The 24691-nt window shown below is 38.7% G+C and overlaps 2 protein-coding genes across 2 annotated transcripts in view; one reads left to right on the forward strand and one right to left on the reverse strand.

The window, feature by feature from the left end:
* Positions 1-8032, reverse strand: part of LOC139718250 (protein Smaug homolog 1-like) — a 63363-nt gene extending 55331 nt beyond the window's left edge. Inside the window, exon 1 of the mRNA XM_071629731.1 lies at positions 7865-8032. The gene's annotated coding sequence lies outside the window, so the exon portion shown is untranslated. The remainder of the gene's footprint in view (positions 1-7864) is intronic.
* Positions 8033-10055: 2023 nt separating this feature from the next.
* LOC139718183 (E3 ubiquitin-protein ligase FANCL-like) lies at positions 10056-21814 on the forward strand. Its single transcript, XM_071629663.1, has 10 exons — positions 10056-10143; positions 11297-11355; positions 11798-12028; positions 12532-12628; positions 16460-16528; positions 17183-17333; positions 17790-17873; positions 19821-19948; positions 20444-20560; positions 21695-21814. Exons 1-10 carry the CDS (start codon positions 10063-10065, stop codon positions 21812-21814), a joined length of 1137 nt encoding a protein of 378 aa, XP_071485764.1. The 5' UTR covers positions 10056-10062.
* Positions 21815-24691: the final 2877 nt, after the last annotated feature.

The raw sequence follows: 24691 nt of genomic DNA on the forward strand, positions 1-24691 counted from the left end.
AAGAGTTTTGTGTGTTTTTAATTTTGCGGAATCAAGACATCGTGCAAAGGAACATATGGCAAGCAAAAATATTCTCGGGCTTTCATTCTCGCGCTAGTTTTTGGTTGTGCAAAATGCGCGAAAATGACAACACCGCAAAAATTTCCACTTCTACAGTAATTTGTATGAGTACTGGACACATCAAAAGGCTATAACCATCCCCCCATTTTTTTGTTTTGTTTTGTTGTGTTTCTTTCTTTTTTTTTTGGGGGGGGGGGGGGGGGGGTTGCTTCATGCAAAACATTCAATGGCACCCCAAGGCCTTACATCTGATCAGCTTCAGTGATGTAACAATATAATTTTCTCAATAGACATACACATTACTGTAAAAGTGGATATTTTCGCGCGACTAATTTTTCGCGCTCGGCAGGGTTAGAAGAGTTTCGCATGTTTTAAATTCCGCGGAATGAAGACACCAACTACTGGAACATATGGCAAGCAAAAATATTCACGTGATTTTATTTTCGCGGTAGGTTCTGGTTGCGCGAAATACGCGAAAATTTCCACACCGCGAAATTTCCACTTTTACAGTATACAAATTGTCAGTGAGACTTCACTAAACATACACACATTGGGAAGTTGTTTCAAGATTCTACCATACTTTGTACATCCTCCTAGAATAAAGATTGCAATCATGCCATCACAGTGAAACATCTATTTTTTTTTCTTTCTTTTCGGTGTGTGTGTGTGTGTGTGTGTGTGTGTGTGTGTGTGTGATAAAGCACAGGAATGTCCATGCAAACAGAATTAGAGTCACATGACCAATTTGCCTGTCTTGGTGCATGTACATGTAAGAAGTCATGCTGTTGGACAGGCCACACAAAATCAAACATGAACAGTAGATACTGGGAATGGGATCATACACATACAGTGTACCTCACAGATGTGTGCATTCTCCAAGGACAAGGACTTTGTAGCCTTGGTTATTTAGTGTATACAGTGTACATTTTTTTTTTTATGTACAGTGCATAAATATGTGGAATCCTGCTTGGATTTTCTTAAGCATAAATGTGCTTAGTTAGATGAGTCAAGTGCTACCTTTCAAGATAGTTTCTTTATGTTCTGTCCAAGTCAACATGGATGGTTTCACAAATAATTTTCTCTTGCACATTAACCCGTTGAGGACGAGTCCCGAGTATACTCGGGCAGGTGTCTATAGGAAATACGTGTTGTAGTAAAATCAAACCGTCCTCAACGGGTTAATTTGTCTTTGGGCGGGAAGGTTGGCTAAAGAATGTTTGTGGAATGCTCTTATCTCAAGTTTTATACATAACCACATAGTCAGGAAGCATTGCCTGCTTGACACAATAACTTAGTACTGATGGCATTGTACCTTTAGACAAAATCTAATCCTCAAATTTACAAGTCCATGACCAATGGTCAAGACCACTGAACAAACATAATCAATGACCAAATATGGCAAAATACTAGATACCTGCACGCAATTTCTTCCAGATAGGTGAATGTATGCACATGTACAAAAGTCTGGTCTGAAATAACAAATGCAATTGCATACAAATGCAGTTTTGTATGATTCAGCGTGTTAATGAATTGGGCAAAATGCTGTCCTGGAACTGTCATGTTACAAACAAGAGCAAAAAAAAAAAAAAATAAATAATGTAAACATAACATGCACACACACTTATAATACAAATCCAAATATCATAATATATATATATCCTTGTTTCCTGTACAGCTCATCTGGCTGCATCAAAAGGCGTGTCTTCATCAGCCCGAAGTTCAAACTAGCGAAATATTTTGCAGTCTTGGAAAATAGCCCGATACAGTGAATGTGCATCTTCATCAGCTCGAACAGCCCGCTTGGGAAAATTAGCACGAAAATTGATGCATGCGCACTTTGCATCATTACTCTGCTTAGCTCGCGGTTTGAAAGTGGTTTTTCTCCACGCAAAATCCCCTATATCACCGTATGTACGATACTACAACCAGGGAGGTGAGCAGTACAGCATATTCTCTCCAAAGGGATATCAATAATGCTAGTCTTTCTTCTGTCCAGTGAGACATCTTATATGAAATTAACAATTTGAAATGTTTGAACAACCAAAATAGCGCGCTAGTTCACGAATTAGTGCGCTAATTCACGAACTAGCCCAAGATTTCTTGGGATATTTTCCCGACCACATACTAGTAGTGCGCTATTTGGGTCTCCACCACACAAATAGCCCGCTATTTTGACATCGGGCTAGTTTCGCAACTGCAAAATAGCGTGCTATTTTGAAACTTCAAGCTGGTGAAGACATGCCTAAAATGTATTTTAAAGACCTGTAGTGTCGGGAAACATGGGTGATTTGATTGAATTGACCTCCATTCGCTACCCACTAGGGTATAGTGTATATATTCAAAGACCATGAATAGCACCTGTTAGCCACCTGTCAGTGAATTGTGCACTGAAGCGTACACTCATTGGTAATAACCGATTCCAGTCAAGAGTCTTCGGCTGCGAATGTACTTACAATGTACATGAGATCAGTGATAAAGCTCTGACGCAATTTGTTACGGGATTCTTGATTTTTTAATATGATCAGAGCTGGGCCAGACTTCCCATTCCATGGTATCCCAACATCACCCTGTCTTTAATCCCTGACTAATCCTCTATTCCAATTATTTTTCTCTGCCCCCCCCCCCAAAAAAAAAAAAAAACCAAAACAAAACAAAAACTATGATCAAATCAAATCAAACTTCTCCAGGTTTACAAGCAAAGAAGTTGAAGATGCTAGTTTTGCATTTGACTCTTGATGAAAATATGATTTTGCAAGTCAATAACTCAAATATAAATGACTGACACAGACAGTAACATGCAAAACTTACAAAAATTTTCTCTACCATGATAAACTTATTATACCTGCATACCACTCTTTGAGATAAAAGAAGAATGACCTGTCACTTTCAGGACTTTGGAATTTCACTCTGAACAAGTGCAGAACCCCGATTACCTTAACACCACACAGCCTATACTTTCTGTATAGACCTATAATTTACCTGTGTACATGTATACTTGTACTCTAAAGGAGAGTTCACCACCAAATGCCAGATGCCAACAAGGGACTTAAGTCTTAGACAAGGTGTTCAGGTGCTCTCAGTGTAAGACATTACATGTATAACTTCACAACCCCAAGCCAGGGAAGCTCCTGGTCAATATGACATCAAACTACTGTATGTGTCTTAAAAGAGCTGGCCAATGAACTTGCACCCATTCTAGCCATCATCTTTCAGTCCTCCGCTGATACTGGAAAGGGGCCAATGTGACTCCTACCTTCAAGAAGGGAGAGCAATACAAACCTTCAAACTACAATGGACCATCCTGTGTGTCTTACGAGTGTGTGCTGCAAGATGCTTTATAGGCTTGTAGTGCAAGAAAAGATCACCTTGATAATAATATTATATGCCCACTACAGCATGGTTTCAGAAGGACAAGATCCTGTGAAATTCAGCTTTTGGAATTCATTAATGAGCTGATCAACAATATGGTCCAGGGAAAGAAGATGGACATCTTAGTGTTACATTTTGCAACTTTAGCTTTCAGCATAGTCAACCATTCACTCTTGGTCCACAAGTCAAGCTTCACTATTACTGGATCAGAAAGTGCATAAATTTATTTTTGCAATCTCCAACTTATTACCAGCAGGCAACAGGTTGTGGTGACTCATTCTAATCCCATCCAGGGCACAGTCAGGAGTCCAACTGGGCAGTACCAGTGTGCTGGGCCCACGCCTATTTCTTGCCTACATCGATGACATGCCAAACCCGCTCACCTCCCATGGCAGGCTTTTTGCAGATTACACAGTGAAATGTATGATGTACACTTTTTAGAACTTTACGACTCCAAGCAACCAGTAAGCCATCTGGCAGGGAATGGCACATGCTATTCTATCCTGAGAAATGTGTTGGCTTGTCTGTTAAGGGCTGATTTCACGGAGCACACGAACAATTTGCAAAGGATGCGAATGTCCCCCCAAAAAAGGTAAATTCCAACATTCGCATTTTAGTCTGCAAAAGATCGCCAAACCTGTGCAGGAGTTCGGAAGCCCTGTCAACTGTTTGTGGGTGTTGTTTTTAGTTTGGCAGTGGTTTTTTAAAAATCTGACATTTCTCGTGAACATTTTCCGCACACTGGGTCATGATTTGCTTGTAATTTGTTCTCAAAAATGTCTTGAAAGCCTCGTCATATGCCCGAGACCTTGGCAAGACGTGCGCTATGTTTGCAAAATCTTCATGAAACCCAATTAGGTCCCGACACTTTGGAAAATGTCTTGTGTATGTTTCGTGAAATTTGCAAAGTTCTTTTGATCATTTTATGACATATCCACAAACTATTTGTGCACCTTTTGAGACATTTTCACACACTTTTGGTGCATATTTGAGGACAAATCCTCACCTTGGACGTCTGACCTCCATAAAGCTTGGGGCCAAAGTGTGTGACTTCAGGACTTTACCTCATTTCATTTGAAATATTACATTTTCTACAAATTAAAATCATAGCCTACATCTACACATCCAACAGTTAAATGTGTAGATCCTCAGAGAAGAAATAGGCACACAAAAAACAATAAGCGTGCATGTATAACACAACAACAGAGAGAAATGAGAGGGAGAGAAAGGAGAAAAAAACAAGAAAATTTTAACTTTAACATAACAGCTATCAAGCATTACATCTGGATATGCAAGTTCCTTGCTGAAAAAAAAAGTTTCTTGCTGAAAGAACGTTTGATTTTGAATGCAAATAAAAAAACACAACTTTGCATTTGATTCTGATCAATCACAAAGTTTCGGGTGATACACATTAGCATTTGAGTGTGAAGTTGCATCAAGTTTCTGACAGCAAAGCTACGCAATGTCAGGCTATTAGTATGGAGTCCAGTGCATACTTCTATGGTGCTTCTCATCAAAGCCTGTTGAGGCAACAAGATGAGGCTACTTAGAACTACGGTGCTTCTCATCAAAGCCTGTTCAGCAACTGGATGAGGCTACAGTAAGCATGATAAGCATTACACTTTAGACTACAGTCCAGAAGCCAGCATGTACAATGACACATCATTTACACTGTATTTGCTGGCTAATTTCAACAGACTGTGCTCCTCCACCACGCATACACGCATGATTACAATGCTAAACTACATTGTATCTGTAGAACAGCCCTGATGCATGCTGTACACAATTAAATGTCACGGCAGCCGTGCTTTGCACAGCGTCTGGTCGGGTTCAATAATGTAGACCTCTATGCGATAGCAATGAGTAGCGAGCACATCTCGAACTGGTATTTGTAATTTTTCTGTATGCACTCTGCAATGATATAAACATATGGAAGCACTGATATAAACACATGGAAGCACAAACATACATCCTACCCCCATAGTAATACATGTACATGCAACAATCGCAACATTACACCGACCCTTGGCCATTTCGGTCTGCTCAGGAGTGCTATGAGAGAATTTTGACTCGAGAAGAGCCTCAATGCTCAAGCTCGATTTTGAGAGCAAGCTTGCGCACACACCAGAGGATACAGTATCCTCCGGTGCGTGCGCAAGCTCGCTCTCAAAATCTCACAGCTTGCGCGCTGTCTGTATGTGCTGGATGCGTGATAATGATGTGATGTGACGTCGCGTCGCGAGATGATTCCAGAAAAAGCGCCCAAAGGTTAGCGGGCGGCGGAATTGACGAAGAAAGTGAACTGGTCATTCCTACAAAGTGATTAGTTTGCTAACAAACTGGAGTACCCACCTACTCTATCAGTGTGGAATAGTAATTTGGAATAGGCCTATATGCACAAGATCAGGTTAGTACTGATTTCATTTTTCCCGTAATGAATTTTTGTAAAAAGATGGCAGACTTCAGCTTGACGTGGATGATTCGTGCGCGGAGAAGCGAGAGCTGCAGAAAAAAGCACCGAAAATATTAAGTCGAATCAGGCCGCTAGGTGCGGCTGTCTTGCATTGTGCGAACACGCTGGCGCCCGTGTTTTGATGGGTCGCTCTGCATCGGTTGATTAAATCTCGATTTTTGGAGAAAAAAAAAAACAGACAGAATTTTTTCTTCTTTTCATCATGGATAGGCCCCTAGTGGACATGTATGTGTAACAAAAAATCACCGTGCAAAATTGTGACAATTTATATGTCAGATGTGAGATGAATAAAAAGTGAATAGGGAGCTTCTTGAGGCTCTCCCCCGGGTCGGGAGGCCTCATGAGGCTCTCGGCAGGCCTCGTGAGGCGAGGCAGTGCTCGTACAGGGAGCAGGCCTCGCTCGGCTGGCCTCGTGAGCGGGTTTCCCGGACTGATAGATGATGATATAGATCTATCCCCAACAAGATACAGACTGATCTCTCGGTCAACACAAGGCCAAGGGCCGGCCCAACGCAAGGCAGGCAGTAACGTTAGGCCTAATACCAATATTACGTAACCCAACTACGAGCGGTCAGTTCTGACAGACTTCAAAGCACCGCACTCGCTGGGACGGCTTAACTCGTCCCGCAGGGGATACTTTGGCAAACGATGCTCCGAGCCGCAAAAATGATGTCATACTCACCAACATTGCACATACAATATAGTGCTGTATCGAGTCGAAAACTCGACTTGCAACAACATATGGCTGCGCAAAACTTTGCTGAAGACCACGCGCATGCGCATAATATCCACAGGCAAAACAGAGGAGATACCGAGTGCAGTGCACTTTGAACGAACTGAATTGGCCCATGAACAGCGAAGGTACTGTACAGTGTATTGTCGTCATGCTTTGTGACTGTGGTAAAGTACATACCCTAAGAATAAAATTCTAAATAAAAATCCCTCACATTTCTCCACATATTTCAATATCTGTCCGTAAAGCTGACATTTGAAACTACAATCTTACGTAAGTGTTGACTGCGTACAATTGCGTACATTTTATCTATACCGTTGTGAAGCCAGCTGTTATTTGTCTTTGTGTTTGTTCGGGACAGCGTGACGGCCATTATTGATCGTGTCGAGAGTGCAGTGTTTGTTTACATGCCGGTCGTATCATATCGTGATTTACATACTAAACGACGGTATGACATGTTAAACAATTTGTTACACTGCAGATTCACTATTTGTAGCTATAATTAATTCAGAATCATGTTAAATCGAATATGCTCGAAGTCGACGGGGCAGTTGCAGTTTGTGTAGTCCCATGCATTGACGTTCCATAGTGGAACCATGGAGCTAGGTAACTCCATGGTAAGAACCAGTTTGCGAACGCGCTGCGGATGACGTCATTGTGCGTACGCACTGTCTCATCTGTCATCGCTCTCGCTCACGGGGGCTTAGCGAGGATTACTTTTTACGAGTCGGCTTCGAGCATCACTTCAAAAGGACCCCAACCGTTGTTACTCCATCTTTTTGGTAGCTCCATGGTTAGACTTAAGACTAAGAGTAAGACTTAGATGGTTATATTTCACACTCAGACTGTACAGTCTGTAATTTACCTCTAACAAAGTTAGGCTCTACTTTCGAGGGTCGAGACTATGATCTATGTCTATGGTCTCGAATACTGAACAGCAAGAAGATTTAACATCACTCAGATCATCAGAACATTCAAGATTCATTGATAGTACTAACGTTAATAATAGTAATACTATAACGTTAGACATTGAGTCATAATCATATGATCTAGTCTAAACAGTTATCTGCGCCAAACGTCCACACACGTACAGTAATACTAGTAAGCGATATAGGTGCCTACTAACGTTAGGGCGCTAGCTAGGGCGACAACTAGGCCAGTATTACTAGGCATTTAAAATAGCAATGCCACACAATAGCAATTCATTTAGCAATGCAATTTATCCATACCTATGTATTTCACACTGAGAATTGTAGCTCAGCGTGGCGTAGGGAGAGCTTGTACTCTAAAATTTAGAGATATCCAGGAACAACTGCTAACCCATTCACAAACTGGCGACGTAACCGTTTCGAGCTGCTGGCTGGTTCCTCTCTACTATTTCATGATGGATCACAGGTCGTGGGTCGGATCGCACGAACGGATGAATCGCCTACGTTACAATTGGGTGTACGTTCTTCGATATCCGGTTTTTCCGTCGTAAGTTTACGTACCGATGTACCGACGTGACTCTTCATGCATGGTGCATGCATTATACACGTAGCTAGAGCACTGTGATGGAGGAGGCAGCGCATGCACACACACACCACACATACTGCGCGCACGATTAGCTCTCTCGCTCGCTCTCGCTTGATCGCGGGCAAAGAGATTATACCTATAGAGTAAGTAGTCGCCATACGCGTGCGTACAAATAGTGCGTCCAAAATTGAAGAGGGAGCGCACACTCAGCTCCTGGCACTGGATCTAAGTCTACGTTCAAGTCATATCTTCTCATATCGTATCTGGAGTGATATGTTATTCTTCATTACACATTTTCATTTTCAGAATCACGATGTGGTTAGTTGTTGAAATATTAATTTCTACGATTATATCATATCATTTGAACCATTTGGTAGAGTCCAGACCTTTTTGTTGTTCGCAAAATAAATAGTGGAAACTTGGGTGTAGACTAGACAGTACTTGAGCATTATGACGTTTGTTTCGCGTACATTCCCACTCATGCCATAAAATCAAACAACATCAGCACCATTATGACGCTTAAACATGACCTTTGTGACGTCACAATAAAACGACGCACGGTCACTGCGCCGAATATTCAAGTCGAGCGCATAAAACAGTGCGCTACCTTCTACTGATTAATAACTGTACAGAATCCGTGCAATGGCGGCTCCCACAACGCGAAATGGCAGCTCCCTCGCGCGGCTGCCTCCTCACTGGACTACGCCCTCTTGTGGTATAATCTCTTTGATCGCGGGTTGTTGGCGCGCTGGCTGCTGGCGTAGGCATGCATGCACGCAGGCATGGCTGCTGCGCTATGCTACATGCTGATCAGATATGGCTTGTCTGCTGCATATCGCATGCGCATTACATAATACCGTTCCTACGATAACACTAAACACGGTGGGAAGAAGCGGAGAAGCGAGCTACAGGTGAGTTTAATGTACGATAGATTCTCGAGTTACGATTTCTAGTGTCATTTCCATCCGACTATATCATTTGTAATATATCTTGTGGCCATTTAAAATATAATGAGCTGCACTGGAATATCTCTATTACTTACATGAAGAAAAAAAGGCAAGAAGATTACTCTCCCCGTCACCCTAGTCCCATGTGTCCAATTATTTGTCAGTTGTGGTGCCCTACTCGCTATGTAACTGCGCGGACCAGCCCAAACGTGTACGAGGAGCTAGGAGCGCCCCGGGGTTGAACTTTACTCGCTGTCTAGCTAACGTCAGAGAACCCTAGCTACAGACAGTAGGACTGCAGTGTACATGTACCCTCGCACTGCCACTGGCCCTGATTCTGATCTAGAGTCTAGCTCTCTGTGACTGTGGGAACTGTAAATAATACATTACTATACTAGTACTAGAACCCTCTAATTTAGTAATAAGTTTAATAGTATAGAACAGAACACCACAAACATTTTTTCGGCGCTATTGTAGGGTCTGACTTCGGTCCCACCTCCTCGTCAATTGATCTCCAAACATGCACAAACTCACTCTAATTACTCTTAAGTAACAACCACAAATATTTGCGTCTGAGAGTGAGACCCAAGTCCATGTCCAGTAGAAATGGAGTTTTTGCCATTTTGACACTTTTACACTTGGCGGAATATATCGATCACAGCTCATCTAGTTCATGAAAAATGAAATGATGCTGGGACTTGGATTCTTCTTATATTTTTGTGTATTGATGTTTTCCGTTGCGACCTGATCGATGATAGTAGTCTTCTTGTCTAGCAATGATGGCACAGAAATGTCAAAAATGTTTAACCTCTGATTTGATAGTCCAATTTCCCTCAAACTTTCACATGCTCTAGTAGAGTTTCTAATATGACTGCTTTCACTCAATCCACATTTATATTTGGGCTTCGATTTCCTTTAAATTGATTACTTCCTTTCAGACAACAGGCCCAAGAACAGAGCAAGCAATGAGCCGAGGAGATGTTTGGCACGTTCTCATTCCACAGAACCTTGACAGGACAGTATGGATGGGTATCATAAAAGTCCAGGTAAATTCACTGTTTATAACCTGCCATACTAGTTACCCTCCATTTTCCACTCAGAATAATGACTTCTGCCTAATGTGTGATTATATACTGTATAAGTGGTTTCTTTCGCGGTGGTTTTATTTTCGCGCTTTTCGCGCTTTGAGGTTGAACCGCGAATTTAACATCACGCGAAAATGTTTTGAACTCGTGGCTTGTTACAACTCTATCATTACCGACCGCGAATTTAAACACACGCGAAAAAGTCGGCACCGATGGAAACCGCGAAAGTTTCTGTACGCGAAAGAAACCACTTTTACAGTAGCAGAATTCCTCATCATGTTCAAGAAGAATGAAATCAAACATGCTGAAGAGTTGAAAGTTTCATTGAAAAAAAAAAACAGATATGGAATCATTAATTTTAGCCAACTTCATATCAAAACTGATTTTGCTTATGATCACCAATATGCAAATTAATTAGATAGTGCAAAGATATCACCTTATATGACTTTCATGTCCAGTGTTGTGTACTGTAAAACGAGGACTGTTTGCGTGCATTTTAATTTCGCGAATTTCGCGAGCGCCAAGATTCGCGAAATTAAAATGCACGCAAAATTTCTTGTCTACACTATATGCATTGGACGCCAGTGGCAATTCGCGAAAATTTCATGCCACGAAAAAGGCCGTCAGCTCCAATTCGCGAAAATTTCGTGCCGCGAATATATCATGTTTTACAGTATGTGCAATGATTATGAAATAATTCTTTTGTACATAATTCAACAACTATAAACCCCACCCCACCCCATGCAAAAGTCATCATTCTTGCATGATTGTACCATTAGAACCAAGTGATGCGAATGGTGATGATTTCCCTTCATATGTATGAAAAGAAATACAGTGAAGTGTTATGTGCAGTCAAGTGGGACACTTGTGAAACTAAAAGACATCATCAACACAGCCAAAACAGAAAATGTGTGAGCGATGCCACCGATCTTCTCAAATATGCACTGAATCAGAAGAGTGTGTTTGCCTGCTATGTTTATCTTCTTCTAGAAGAATGTGATAGGATAAATTTACTTTGGCCACTAGTCCCCTCCCCTTTAAAAAAAAAAAAAAGAGTATCAATGCGCATTTCAATGTCATTAATTGTTTTGTTTCTTTGTTTTTGCTGTAATAGGGAGAAGAGCATCAGATTCATCTGGAGCTTCCTCTAGATAAATGCCTCCATGGCGCAAGGTGCTATTCTCAATATTCCAACTGCTTTCCTTCTTTCTTCCTCACCTGTTATGCATTTTGTGTCAGTTATTGAATTAAACATAGTAACATCCTTCTGCATATCTCTCTCTCTTTTTTTTTTTTTTTTTTTTACATTTTGCCTACAGATGGTATTTGGCATCAGAATGAACATGTATTTAATTCTTTTTGTCAAGTTTAAATGGATTAAGCTGCTGCAGTTAAGAAATGACTAATCCTTGTGTATGTGCATTTCAGAGTGAATAAATTGTGTTGCGAAGATTTTATATTCAGTCTTATACTCGCCCTTCAAATGTCTGGTCAACCATTTAGAACAAGATTTAGACAGTTCTTTCAAAGTTTTCTGGCCTCACTGGTCTTCCAAAACATCAATGAGCCACGTCCTGATATTTGTGTAAGTGCTTCTTTCTTGTTTTTCGGACAGAGTGTGGGGAGACTGGAGATTAGAACGCCATCTACGCAAACACAGAAAAATGATCCAGAGTAGGCTGAAGTCGGCGACCGACCCAGAGAATTTCATTCAAGAGCTCTGCAGCCTGCTGGAGGCCTCCAAGAAAAAGGGCTGCAAGACGGGAATGCCTCTTCTGAAACTGGCTGATGACTCGGCTCTGTACTCGAGAATAGTCCAAGAAGTCGGGGATATAGGCTGGGAGAGGCAAGTTTGGATGCCTATAAAGAAATGGTCATGATGATCCTCCACAACAGCAAGTCATAAAAGGCCATTTAAAAAGACAGTGACACAAACTTCAATCGCATTCATGGGCTATGTGCTGATATTATATACGTGATGACAAACCTAAGACAGCCAAAGAGAATCTTTATAGAGCTTGCAAGGAGTTTTAGGTCATTGCAGGAGCGCATTTTGGTGTAAAATGTAATGGAAATACTTGTAGTTGAATGTAAAGTACCTGATAAACATATGCAAATGTGAGTGAAATTGCTCTTTGAATGATGCTAACATTCTGGAGTTTCTGTCAGAGTACAACTGTGCAGTTTAAATTGATTATAACCATACGAGTTGTGGCATGCAACAAACTGAGTTAGGGTGTACATGTATAAATGCCAGTTTCTGTTTATTGTTTCTTCATTTGTGGTTTTTGTCATGTATCACATCTTTGTATGTAATTGCTCAGTGTTTAAATTTTGGTTTTGCTACAGAGTGAGTGACATTGACGCTGACTTCAAAAGGCTTGAGCTACTGTCCAAGGAAATTTCAGGCACTACCCACACCATCAAGATTCAACTACACCAGCAAGTATGAATATAGATTCCTGCATCTCATAGAGTGCTTATGAGTGTGCTTAAAAGCAGTGTACCAATTAAGGCAAAATTATTTCTGGCTTGTATTTATTGATTGCCATATCTACACTGTAGTGCTAATACTCCAACTCTGCAAGAAGGGTCCCATGTATTTCATTAGATTTAAATTCAAGAAAATTAAATTGAGATCGATGAAAACAGGAGTGTGTTTGTCATGGTCCACTTACATCAGCTTGCCCCCACAGAAATCTGTGTAAAGCATCCTGACTTCATCATGTGATGATAATCATCATTTTCACCTTAGCAGCCCATGTTATTTTGCATGATTTAGATATTGTGGTGCAGTTTTAACCCAACTGCATGTGACAATGACTAGCATTGTAGTAATACTGCTGTATTTTTTTAAATTCATTTTTAAGGAATATACAACTTTCATGGTGTCTTATCTTTAATTGTAGGATTTGATTATGTAGTTTTGACAATTTGAATCTTAACAAAGCAGGACCCTGGTCACTCAAAGTGTCTTCATTTATTATCAATACTAGTGTTTTTTTTTAATAATACATTATTGAAAGATGATGTGTATATTGAAAAGATAAAAGAATTGATTACACAAACAGTTAAATTTTATGCGATAAATGATATCTCTTACGATTGTAGAGATTGTCAATTTGTTATTAATGATCAATTATTTTTTGATACATTATTAATGTTGATAAGAGGTGAAACAATAAGTTATATGAGTTATAAGAAAAAATTGGAAAAGAATAAGGAAAAGCAATTAGAAAAAGATATAATTGAGTTGGAAGGATTGTTGTTAATACAACAAGATGAAGAATTTATTTTAGAGGAATTAAAAGAAAAGAGAGAATGTTTGGATAAAATTAGACAGGAAAAAGTGAATAGTATATGTTTTAGATCGAAAATTAAATGGATGGAATTTGGTGAAAAGCCTTCAACATATTTTTTGAATTTGGAAAAGAGTAATGTTATAGATAAGCAAATTTTACAATTGGTGGATAAAAATGGAAAGATATTAAATCAGCAACAGGAAATATTAGAGGAAGTAGCAAATTTTTATAGTTTATTATATAAGAAGCAAAATGTTGAAGATATGGATTTACAAGAAATTTTAGAAGGTCAAGATATTCCAAGGTTAAATGAAACACTTAGATTGTCTTTAGAAGGCCCTTTGCAAATAGAAGAATTGGATCAAATGTTGAAAAATATGAAAAATAATAAGTCACCTGGAATGGATGGATTTACTGTAGAATTTTTTAGAGTATTTTGGGAAGATTTGAGGTTTTTAGTGTTGAGATCATTGAATTATGCATATACAGAGGAAAATATGTCTTTTTCTCAAAAATTGGGTGTTTTAACTTTGATTCCTAAAGAAGATAAAGATAAGTATTATTTGAAAAATTGGCGACCAATTTCTTTGTTGAATGTAGTTTATAAATTAGCATCGGGATGTATTGCGAATCGAATTAAGAAGGTTTTGTTTTTTGTGATAAGTGAAAACCAGAAAGGGTTTTTATCAGGTAGATTTATTGGAGAGAATATTCGCCGTTTATATGATTTGATTTTGTATACAGATGTTAAAGATATTCCAGCATTATTATTATTGATTGATTTTGAAAAAGCTTTCGATTCAATCTCTCATGAGTTTATAACAAAAGTGATGTCATTTTTCAATTTCGGTCCCTCAATAATTTCTTGGATAAATATTTTATATGCTGATGCTTTTTCGTCTGCTCAGATTAATGGTTTTTTTACTGAGAGATTTAAGATAGAAAGAGGTTGCAGGCAAGGCGACCCTCTTTCTCCATATATATTTTTGTTGTGCAGTGAAATATTAAATTTGATGATTTCTGGACCTAATTCATTTGAAGGGATAAAAATAGATAATATGTTTCATAGAATAGTTCAATATGCGGATGATACACTGTTGACATTAAATGGTACAGAGAAGGATTTATTTATAGCAATGAATATTGTAGATAGATTTGCAAATATATCTGGTTTAAAAATCAATGAAAATAAAACAAAAGTAATATGGATAGGGAAATGTAAGAATAAAGAAGATAGAATGTTGCCTGAAAGGAATTTTCATTGGGTGTATGAAGGAGGTTTTAAGTATCTGGGTATACATTTTTTTGTTGATTTAGAGAGAACTGTTCAGTATAATTATTATGACAAAATGGAAGTGATTAGGAAACAAATGAACTCTTGGCGTAAACGCTCTTTAACAGTGCTTGGTAGAATTGTAGTTATTAAGTCATTGTTGTTATCAAAATTGAATTATTTGTTTTTGTCTTTGCCAAGTCCTAAAGGTAATTTTTTGAATGAGATAAATGATATGTTTTATAGTTTTATATGGGAAAGGAAGCCGGATAAAATAAACAGAATTCAAATGTCTCAGACATACGCACAAGGTGGAGTGAAAATGATAAATATTTACACACAGGTTACAGCACTGAAAATATCATGGATTAGGCGATTGTTATTTACAACGGATAAATGGTCAGAAAAATTATTGAGTATATTTTTACCCCGTACCCATCAATTAGACATGAGTCTCGGAAATGCTTTTTTCTTTGAACAAGCCTCACATACGTGTAATCCCTTTTGGAAAGAAGTATTCGCAGCTTACGGCGAATTACTTTCGGTTTATTGTAATAATTTTCAGTGTCAACCTTTGTGGAAAAATAATAAGATTACTATAGGAAATGCGTCGGTTTTTAAACGAAAGTGGTATCAAAAAGGAATTCGTTTTGTTAATGATTTGTTAGATGAAGAAGGAAATGTATTATCATTTACTGCCTTTAAGAGGAAATATGATGTTGACGTTAATTTTTTAGATTATTTTGGAATATGTCATGCGGTTAAAAAAGCAGGTTGTGATAGAAGTATGAATAATATGGAAAAGTTTTGTCAACCAATTATACCTGATATTTTACAATTGGTTATAAAACATTCTAAAGGATGTTCACATATTTATGCTGTTTTGTTAAAGAATAGAAATAATGTATATCAATGTAAAGGATTTTTAAGATGGCGACAATTGATACAACTTGAAGAAAAGAAATGGCAATCTTTTTCGTTTGCCCCGTTTAAGAGCACGGAAGATGTTAGTTTACGATGGTTTCAGTTTAAAATAGTTCATAGAATTTTATATACAAATAAGATGTTGAATAGAATTGGATTGGTTGAAAGAAGTGAATGTTCATTCTGTAATGTGAATGTTGAGACTTTAATACATTTTTTTAGTGAGTGTCAATATGTTGATAGATTGTGGGTTGAAGTAAGAGAATGGATTAATATTAACACGGGGTTAGAAATAACATTTACGACGGAAAATAAATTATTTGGTTTTGGGGGTATTAACAATTCGGCATTGAATTGTATTACCATGCTTGTGAGATATGAAATTTATGTTTGTAAAATAAGAAAAATAATACCTCGTTTTGATTTATGTAAATATAGTATAAGGGAATATTATGATAGAGAGAAATTTATCGCAAGAAATAATCATAAGTTGCAAGTGTTTCAGAAAAAATGGTGTCTTTTTAGACACCTTTTTTCTTGATGTATATTGTATTGAATTCGAAAAAAAAGCATGATGTTATTTGAAATATGTTGTAATATGTGTATAGATGAAAGAGAATAATAAATATCCCAGTGAGGGAAAAAAAAAAAAAAAAAAAAAATACTAGTGTTCTCATCATAGTGTAAGATTTATATGTATGTGAACATGTATTCATATACACACGTATATGTGCCAATGTCACAGTTTTGACAAGATGTCCTCTTTCTATCCATACAGTATCCTTCTGTAGCCCCAACATGCTGTACAAATCTGCCAGGAGATTTTAAACTGCACTGGAACCACAAGGTGAGTGCTGGTAGTGGCCATGATAAAGATATCATTAGAAGAAACTAAAAGCATGTAGTGCGGTTCACTGCATTTTGATGTATATGTTTTGCTTTGATATAAAAAATTATTTTGTGTACCGTTGTACTTTACAACATATGAATGCATACCAAATGGGAAATAGGCAAGACTATGCAACATTCAGCGTCATTATACTTGATTATCTGTGAGCCATTCACCCAAGGATTTTTGTCTCAGGTTGTGATGGCTTTACTTTCCTCTTGGATGCTATATGTGTAACCCATGAAAACTGCACATTTTGCTCTCTTTCAGAACTGTAAGTAAAACATATGATACCCCCCAAAAAAAACAAAACAAAACAAAACAAAACAAAACAAAACAAAACAAAACAAAACAAAAACAAACAAAAAACAATACAAACAAATAATCAATCAAACAAAACAAAACAAAACACGCAAGATGGATGCATTCATATACGAGCTGCCATACAAGCACTTACTGAGGTACTGACTCTGTAGACTCTGATTGGCGTGGTATATATTTCTATGTTTTCACAAAGAAATACTTACAAATGCTTACCACTACAATGTTAACATATCGTATTCATTTAAAAAAAAAGAATTTAAATCATGTGGCTGATGGCATTCTCTACAGTGCACCTTGCGGGATATTCTCATCCAGTTTGAAGGATGCCTGAAGCAGTACCAGCCATTCTGGGATGAGATGGCGGAGATTGATGCCAATGCTTGGATCCTAGAACCAGAAAAACCTGGACCAGCTGATGTGCACCGCAGAATAGCATTAGGTTAGTTCAGTTTTTATGTCAACTCAACATGTAGGGTGACTGGCTTATCAAAGGCATTCTGATGCACCTCCTTAACATACACCCTTCCATGCTCCATGACAAAGGAGTATGTACTACCAATGACAAAGATTGTGACTTGTTGCATCTTTGATCTTGTTGCAAGAAATGAGTGTCATATGTTTTAAATCCACATTTCATCATTGCCTCCTGTAATACCATTTTCTTTGTCTTTTTTTTTTTTTTTTTTGGGGGGGGGGATGCATATTTTATTTCTACACCTCCGAATCTGTGTAAGATTGATAGCATACCTCGTATATTCTCCTGCCCCTCCCCCATGCTTTCTACAGGTTTTAGCTCAGATATTTCCTCCAAAGCACCCGTGAATTGTTCAGTTTCTTGTGTGCAGGATATCTCTCGGTGTCTCTTCACAAGAGTGCCTCTGTTTCTTTATTACAGGGAACAACTCGTCACTTCAAATCACCGTTGATCCCTTCCATCCCCACATGCTGCCCCAGTGCAGGTTTCTCGGGGCGGAGCATGGTAGGTGCAACCAATCCTACGCCAGCTAACCAGGGAGGTGCTCTTTAGATGGAGTAGAAACTAATTGCTCGCCATTGATGTCATGCATGACTCTGCTGAGAAGTTATGCGCTTGTCTTTTGATTATTAAACTAAAAGTAGTATCCAGATGCTTTGACAAAAGAGCACATCAGTAATTAGGACTCACATTCTTACAGCACAAAAGACCTAACCCTGCTGCACTTTGCTTTCTCTTTCAATGTGCTGGCAACGATGAAATGTATCTGCTTTGAATTGGAGCAGCAATTCAAACTGCAGTGTGAAAATTACACTTTTAACTGCAAAAAGTAGAAAACATGGTAGAACACACTGTGTCAGGGTGCTTTTTTTGAAAGATCAATTTAATGTGCCGGATTAAGAGGTGGGAAACTAACATGCACAAATGTGTGCATCATGAAAGATATCAAGTGTTTAAGAGGAACTAGTTTTCTCTTCCTTTCAGTTTGTGCAGGATGAAGAGAACAGAAATACATGTGTATAACTGAATTCTTCCTAGATTGTTCTAGAAAATTGTAGTATTTCATTCAAAATTTTACATTGAAATGCAGCTTGTAATTTAATGAAATGGGAAGCTTTCTTCTTCTCCACACTTTGTCTTTAAGATAGAGCAGCACTCAGTATGGCTTCAAAGCGCAGAGGAATACTAAACATCCCATTGTTACGCTTTAAAACCCAACATGTTTGCATGAATTACGAAGAGTTGCCACTCCATCTATTCTATCCTTTCTTATTCTGTTCTAAACAAATTGTAGTATTTTATTAAAAATTTTGCATTGAAATGCAGCTTGTAATTCAATGAAATGAGAAGTTTTTCTTCTTTACCAGACTTTGTCTTTAAGATCAGTGCTCAGCATGGCTACAAAGCCCACAGGAAGACTAGACATCCCATCGTTACGCTTTAAAACCCAAAAGTGTTTGCATGGATTGCAAAGAGTTGCCACTCCATGTATAGCACATACATATGACTGATCTGACAGTCTGTGTCATAGATGCAGTCTATGTCATGTTAAGTGCAGCTCTCTTTTCTTGAAAGTCATTGCAACAATGTTTGACCATTCTTTTTCGTCAACAGTTTAAAATCATTTGTCACAATAACACATACTGGACATACATATGTGACCATACCATTTCCCCATCAAACAGTCTGATTCAGTTATAACTGAAGAGTCATGGCCATACCAGGATACCACAGTGGGTGATTTTTAACTCATGTGTTTGATGCATCCGGGATTATTCTTGTGACAAAATCCAATCTTCATTTCAAAATTGGTTTTTGAAGATGTTGGGTATAATAATCATCATGATAGATTGATGTATTATAACCACAAGATACTATGATTAGTCTCTTCTCTTGTTTTGTTTTTCTTTGATTGTCACTATGGAGACTCCTCTAATGATATGCAAATGAAGAAAGAGACAATAGGCCTGTAGCCTATTTTCTATAAACCTGGAACAGAAATAGCATTTAAAGAAACAGTCAAATTCTCACTGCCAGACTGAGAAATGGGTAACATATTTGTCCAAATGCTCATTGCTGTAACTTGTTGGCCACCTCCACATTTATTTTACTGAGATTGGAAGGCTTAGAAACATGGCCAAGGCATGTAATGATATCATCTCAACATCCTATCTTTTGTTGTTTGCCCATAGTGATATGTCATCTGTTTCAGAAAGATATGAATGGTGTAAATTTAGCTGAACAGACCAAATACCAACCACACATGTATGCCAGAAGAATATTGCAGGGTCATGAACCCTTCATAGTTGGATGATTTTTTTTTTCTGTATAAAGTAAATCTTATAGCTGAAATACTTCATTTGATGTAAGTTGTGTGTGTGTGTGTGTGTTTTCCAATCTTGTCCCAAGTAAGCATTGCTCACAATCTCATTCCCCTACCTTCCCTGGCAGTAATCGGTCCTCTTCGGCACAATCTGAATGTCAACCTGCTCACGTGGAACAGTTCGGCAAGTTTGCTGGCCAATTTGCGTAGTGTTCTGGATGTGGACTTCCCTTTGCCATCGTCTTCCCAGCAACAGGTAACACTTTTGATGCAGTCATATGTTTTGCAGGCAAAATGTTGATTTGTTTTGCGTAATTTTAATATTGCGTTTGTGTTTGTGTGTGTGTCATATTTTACTCTGAGTGGCCTTGTTATGTAAAGGAATATTTGAATTTCCGATGAGCAATGATTTTGGAAGTCAATATAGGTAATTCTGCCATTGCAAAGTTTGTGAGAATCAATAATAGCAGCTTGTGTAGTCACAATCATAAGTTTCATTGAGTTTTAGAGGCAAAGCAACAGTAACTGTATTAAATTTTCAATTAATTTGTAATTTTGTAGATATATTGTGTGTGTAGTATTAAGGGGGGGAGGGGAGGGAGGGGGTCTGCAATACCCAAGTTTGAAAATTCTGGGTGTCATGAAGGCGAAATGTGCTGCTCAGGTGAGCGCTAGACACACGGGTCTCTTGATTGGTTTTTGTTCTTGTTTTTTCGACATGATCTATGGTTGATTATTCTCGATCTAACAGGACTTCACAGAAGAATGTGGGATCTGTTACTCATATCGCCTGGATAGTATCATCCCTGACCAAGTTTGTGACAATCCTCAGTGTAATAAGCCATTTCACCAGACATGTTTACATGAGGTATGCACAAGTTTTGCTTCTACAATTCTTTCTCTGTTCTCTTGTGTTGAAATTCCAATTTTAAAAAAATTGATGTTAGTGCCTTTGCAGTCATTTCCTAACTCTTTGATAACTACTCCCTTCAGTGCACTCACTCTATCTTCATCTCATTTCATATATTTTTAATTTCAAACAAAATTATATACAATCAAAAACACGGCATGATTATATGAATTCAAAGTGATGATATCAATTATTTACATAATGTATAAGTGAATTGTAATATAACAGTTGCATAATTCAAACTAAGTCATATAGATTCGTTAAAGTTGTAGTATTTAATGGTTAGTTAGGTAGGCTGTTGGAAATGGAGGGGACTACTGCAAGAGTTTCGCGTGTTTTTAATTCCGCGGAATCAAGACATCAGCTAACTGGAACATATGGCACGCAAAAATATTTTCATGCTTTTATTTTTGCGCTCGCTTCTGGTTTCGCAAAATGTGCGAAAATTTCAACTTTTACAGTACTAAAAAGCTCATCGTGCATAATGCAGTTTCCCCAGAAAAAAACCCAAAACAAACACAACATAAATCTAAGTTGCTCTTAAAAAAAGTGGGGACAAATATGTGCGCTTTGGATGTGGCACATAGAGGAAAATGCAAATCTTACAATACAAGGATTGACAGTGTAATGCAGAATTATGACCATTCATAACTTAATGATTTGGGTCATAAAAGAAATTTGTAAGTTTGGACACTTCCAAACTGGACATTTCCAGATTCTGGTAAATCAATGCAATGCTGATGATGTAGAATAAAAAAGAGGGGAAAATGTGATTCACATAATCATGCTATCCCCAATATCACTAACCTTTGTAGAAGTTCATGAAGTATTTATAAGTCTATTGAAGGTTTGTTTTTTTCTCACTATCAACCCAAATGATATCATTGTGGGTATTTGTGTAATGTTTTTTTTTTCTTTTCCATTATTATGTGTCAGTAATTATGCCCATTTTAGTGAATGTAATGCATGTAGTTAAAACAATCCGAGTCCTCATGGTTTAGAAGTCTACATTGTATCATGATCGAGTTGTTCAACTTTGATTTAGGGAGAATTAATTTCAGTGATGATCTTTGTATTTCTCTTGCTTTTCAGTGGCTCTGCTCTCTTCCAACGAGTCGCCAGAACATGACAGGTCTTGGATTCAATACCCTGTATGGGGAGTGCCCATATTGCAGCAAGCCAATATCGATGAAGAAGTTGGACAAAAGATGATAAATTGTACTTCAACAAACTTTGTCATTGATGGTCAAGAATGTTACAACTGTATGACAAAATTTAAAATGGTGCTGTAGTACCCTGGCTAGGCCTGCTCCTATGCTCATCTTTTTTCAGGGTGGCATTACCCTGGTGTGTCGCAAGAACCTTCAAACGCTGAATCCATGTGCTATCTTGCCTACACCTTGAATTTAGTACTGAAGTGCGAGTTGGTCGAGTTTGCACTAGCCAAAAATCGTCTTACTTGAGACCCAGTTAAAAACTTTTTGATTCTCCCCAGCATGCAGTACGTGAACTGAAACTGCAGAATCAAATATTGGATTACTATGTTGTAAGGATAATGCAGTTCCTTTCACTTCATATTCACAAGATTTTCTCATCACAAGTCAAACAAGACTCCACAGCTGGGATATTGGGTTGCAGGTACAAGGTGGCAAGAGGTGCATTAAAAATTGGCCCCCGAATGAAAATTGAAATATCCACATCACCTACTCTTGACCTTGAATACATTCGTTGGTAGAAAATTCCATTCTGCCATTGTCCGCAGAAGGAAGGAATATTTATACCCCCGCCAAACGAAGTTTGAAGGGGGTATATAGGAATCAGCGGACGGTCGGTCGGGCGGTCGGGCGGTCGGTCGGGCGGTCGGTCCGTTGCAATCTTGCGTCGCGAACTACTTCCTCAGTTTTCAACCGATTCCCATAAAACTTGGCACAGATGTGTGCCTTGGGTTGTAGATGTGCAAGACGTATTTTTTGACAGTACCCAAAAGTACGTTGCCATGGTAACGGCATATTATGGGCAAAAATGGGTACAAATCTTGCGTCGCGAACTCCTCCCACAGTTTTTGATCAATTTTTATGAAATTAGGTACAGATGTTCGTCTAAATATGTTAATGTGCAAGACACATATTTCCGCAGTGGCAAAAAGTGCGTTGCCATGGTAACGGCATGTTATTGGTAAAATATAGGGCAAAATGCTTCATGGCAAAACTGCTTCATCAGTGTTCTTCCAATTCTCATGGAATTCATATTGAATGTTTGTCTTAGGATATAGGTCAGCATGACACATTTCTTGACAGTGACAAAAAGTATGTTGCCATGGTAACAGCTCACATATTATGAGCCAAAATGATGGAAAATTTTGTGTTGCAAACTACTTCCTCAGTTTTTGCCCAATTTCCATGAAACTTGGTACAGATGTGTGCCTTTGGTTGTAGATGTGCAAGACGCATTTTTTGACAGTACCCGAAAGTATGTTGCCATGGTAACGGCATATTAATGGCAGAAGATCAAGGAAAGATCTTGCGGATTTAACTACTTCCTCAGTTTTTTGACCAAAGCTTATGAAATGTGGCACACACCTTGATCTTGGTGGGAAGATGTGGAAGACATATTTTTCGGACGTGTCGGAAGCTGCGTTGCCATGGTAACGGCATATAAATGGCAGAAGATCAAGGAAAGATTTTGCGGATTGAACTACTTCCTCTGTATTCGACTGAAGCTCATGAACTGTGGCACACACATTGGTCTTGGTGGGAAGATGTGCAAAACATATTTTTTGGACGTGTCGGAAGCTGCGTTGCCATGGTAACGGCATATTAATGGTGGAAGATCAAGGAAAGATCTTGTGGATTGAACTACTTCCTCAGTTTTTGACAAAAGCTTACGAAATGTGGCACACACAATAGCCTTGGTGGGAAGATGTGCAAGACATATTTTTCGGACGTGTCGGAAGCTGCGTTGCCATGGTAACGGCATTTAAATGGCAGAAGATCAAGGAAAGATCATTCCTTGGGTAAGACTGTCGTCACGGGGCGGGGGTATTAATCACCTTAAGTGATATTTCTAGTTGTAACAGTCCTTCCTAGTCACTGGGTGACAGAAGGAAATTGAAGAAGATTCCCCGGTTGGGATTCCATCAGAAGATACTTTTGATTGATACCTGTCAGTGTCTACGGTAGCAATAGGATGATTAGATTTATACTGAAGTGTAAGTGTGGAAATACCCCAGCGGTCTTCAAGGTGTTTCCACCCCAGTTCTCTGCTAACATGGAGGAGACACTACTGGTTCTTCTGGAGTCCTTGCAGACGAATCTTGCTGCTCTGCATTCCACAGTTTTAAGTTTGAATTTATGATCTTTCTTTTATGGCTTCATTGCCCTGGGTACATTGCTTCTTATCGACAAGCCAACACATGCCTTTTTCGCTAATGATGGCATTTCGATGACCTGAAGATATGGCCACTTCTGCAAGTCTTCTTGTGTAGGAATATCTTCCTTGTCTACTGGTGCCTGTTCTTGCAAATAGACTTCAGGCAGCTGGATGGTGTTGCTTCCCTGCAGATCCATGACTTCTAGATCTTTTAGCACTTGACTAGTTGTCACCTTTTCATCTGTCATGGTGGACATGTGCAAGTTGATCTTCTTGCCTTGCAGATTCAAAGTTTTCACCAATTTTTCTGTGCAGAGGACAGCATTCCTTCCTGAGTCAACGAATGCATATGTTTCTGTCTACACACCTGCCATGTCTTGCTCGAGCGCACTCTAACTGGCACAATGCCTGGCAAGGGGTCATTGCCTGGAGAACTTGTGAAGCTGCACTTTATGGTGTTTGATGCCACTTCTTGCTTTGTGCTCTGACTCTGGCTGTTCTGCTGTGGTTGCTGTGCAGTCATGACAGAAGCCTCTGGTTTTTTAGCCTGCTGAGTGCCAGCTTACCTTTCTGAATTGTTCTTCTCCTTCTTGGGTGGATCTGTCTTCCATTCCGTGTGCAGCACTGTGGGATGTAACTTACTGCAAATGCTATGCTTCAACCTCTTTTTGCAATGTTTTGCAAAGTGAGCAGAATTTTCCAGATGACTGAAACACAGTC

This window comes from Diadema antillarum, unplaced genomic scaffold (assembly GCF_040938485.1).
Source record: "Diadema antillarum isolate AM-2024a unplaced genomic scaffold, OU_Dant_1.0 scf00000091, whole genome shotgun sequence".
NCBI lineage: Eukaryota > Metazoa > Echinodermata > Echinoidea > Diadematoida > Diadematidae > Diadema > Diadema antillarum.

Coding starts and splice junctions, on each gene's coding strand:
- LOC139718183 (XM_071629663.1), top strand. CDS start 10,063: ATGAGCCGAGGAGATGTTTGGCACGTTCTCATTCCACAGAACCTTGAC. Junction 10,144..11,296: donor TGGGTATCATAAAAGTCCAG/GTAAATTCACTG, acceptor TTGCTGTAATAG/GGAGAAGAGCATCAGATTCA. Junction 12,629..16,459: donor AGATTCAACTACACCAGCAA/GTATGAATATAG, acceptor CTATCCATACAG/TATCCTTCTGTAGCCCCAAC.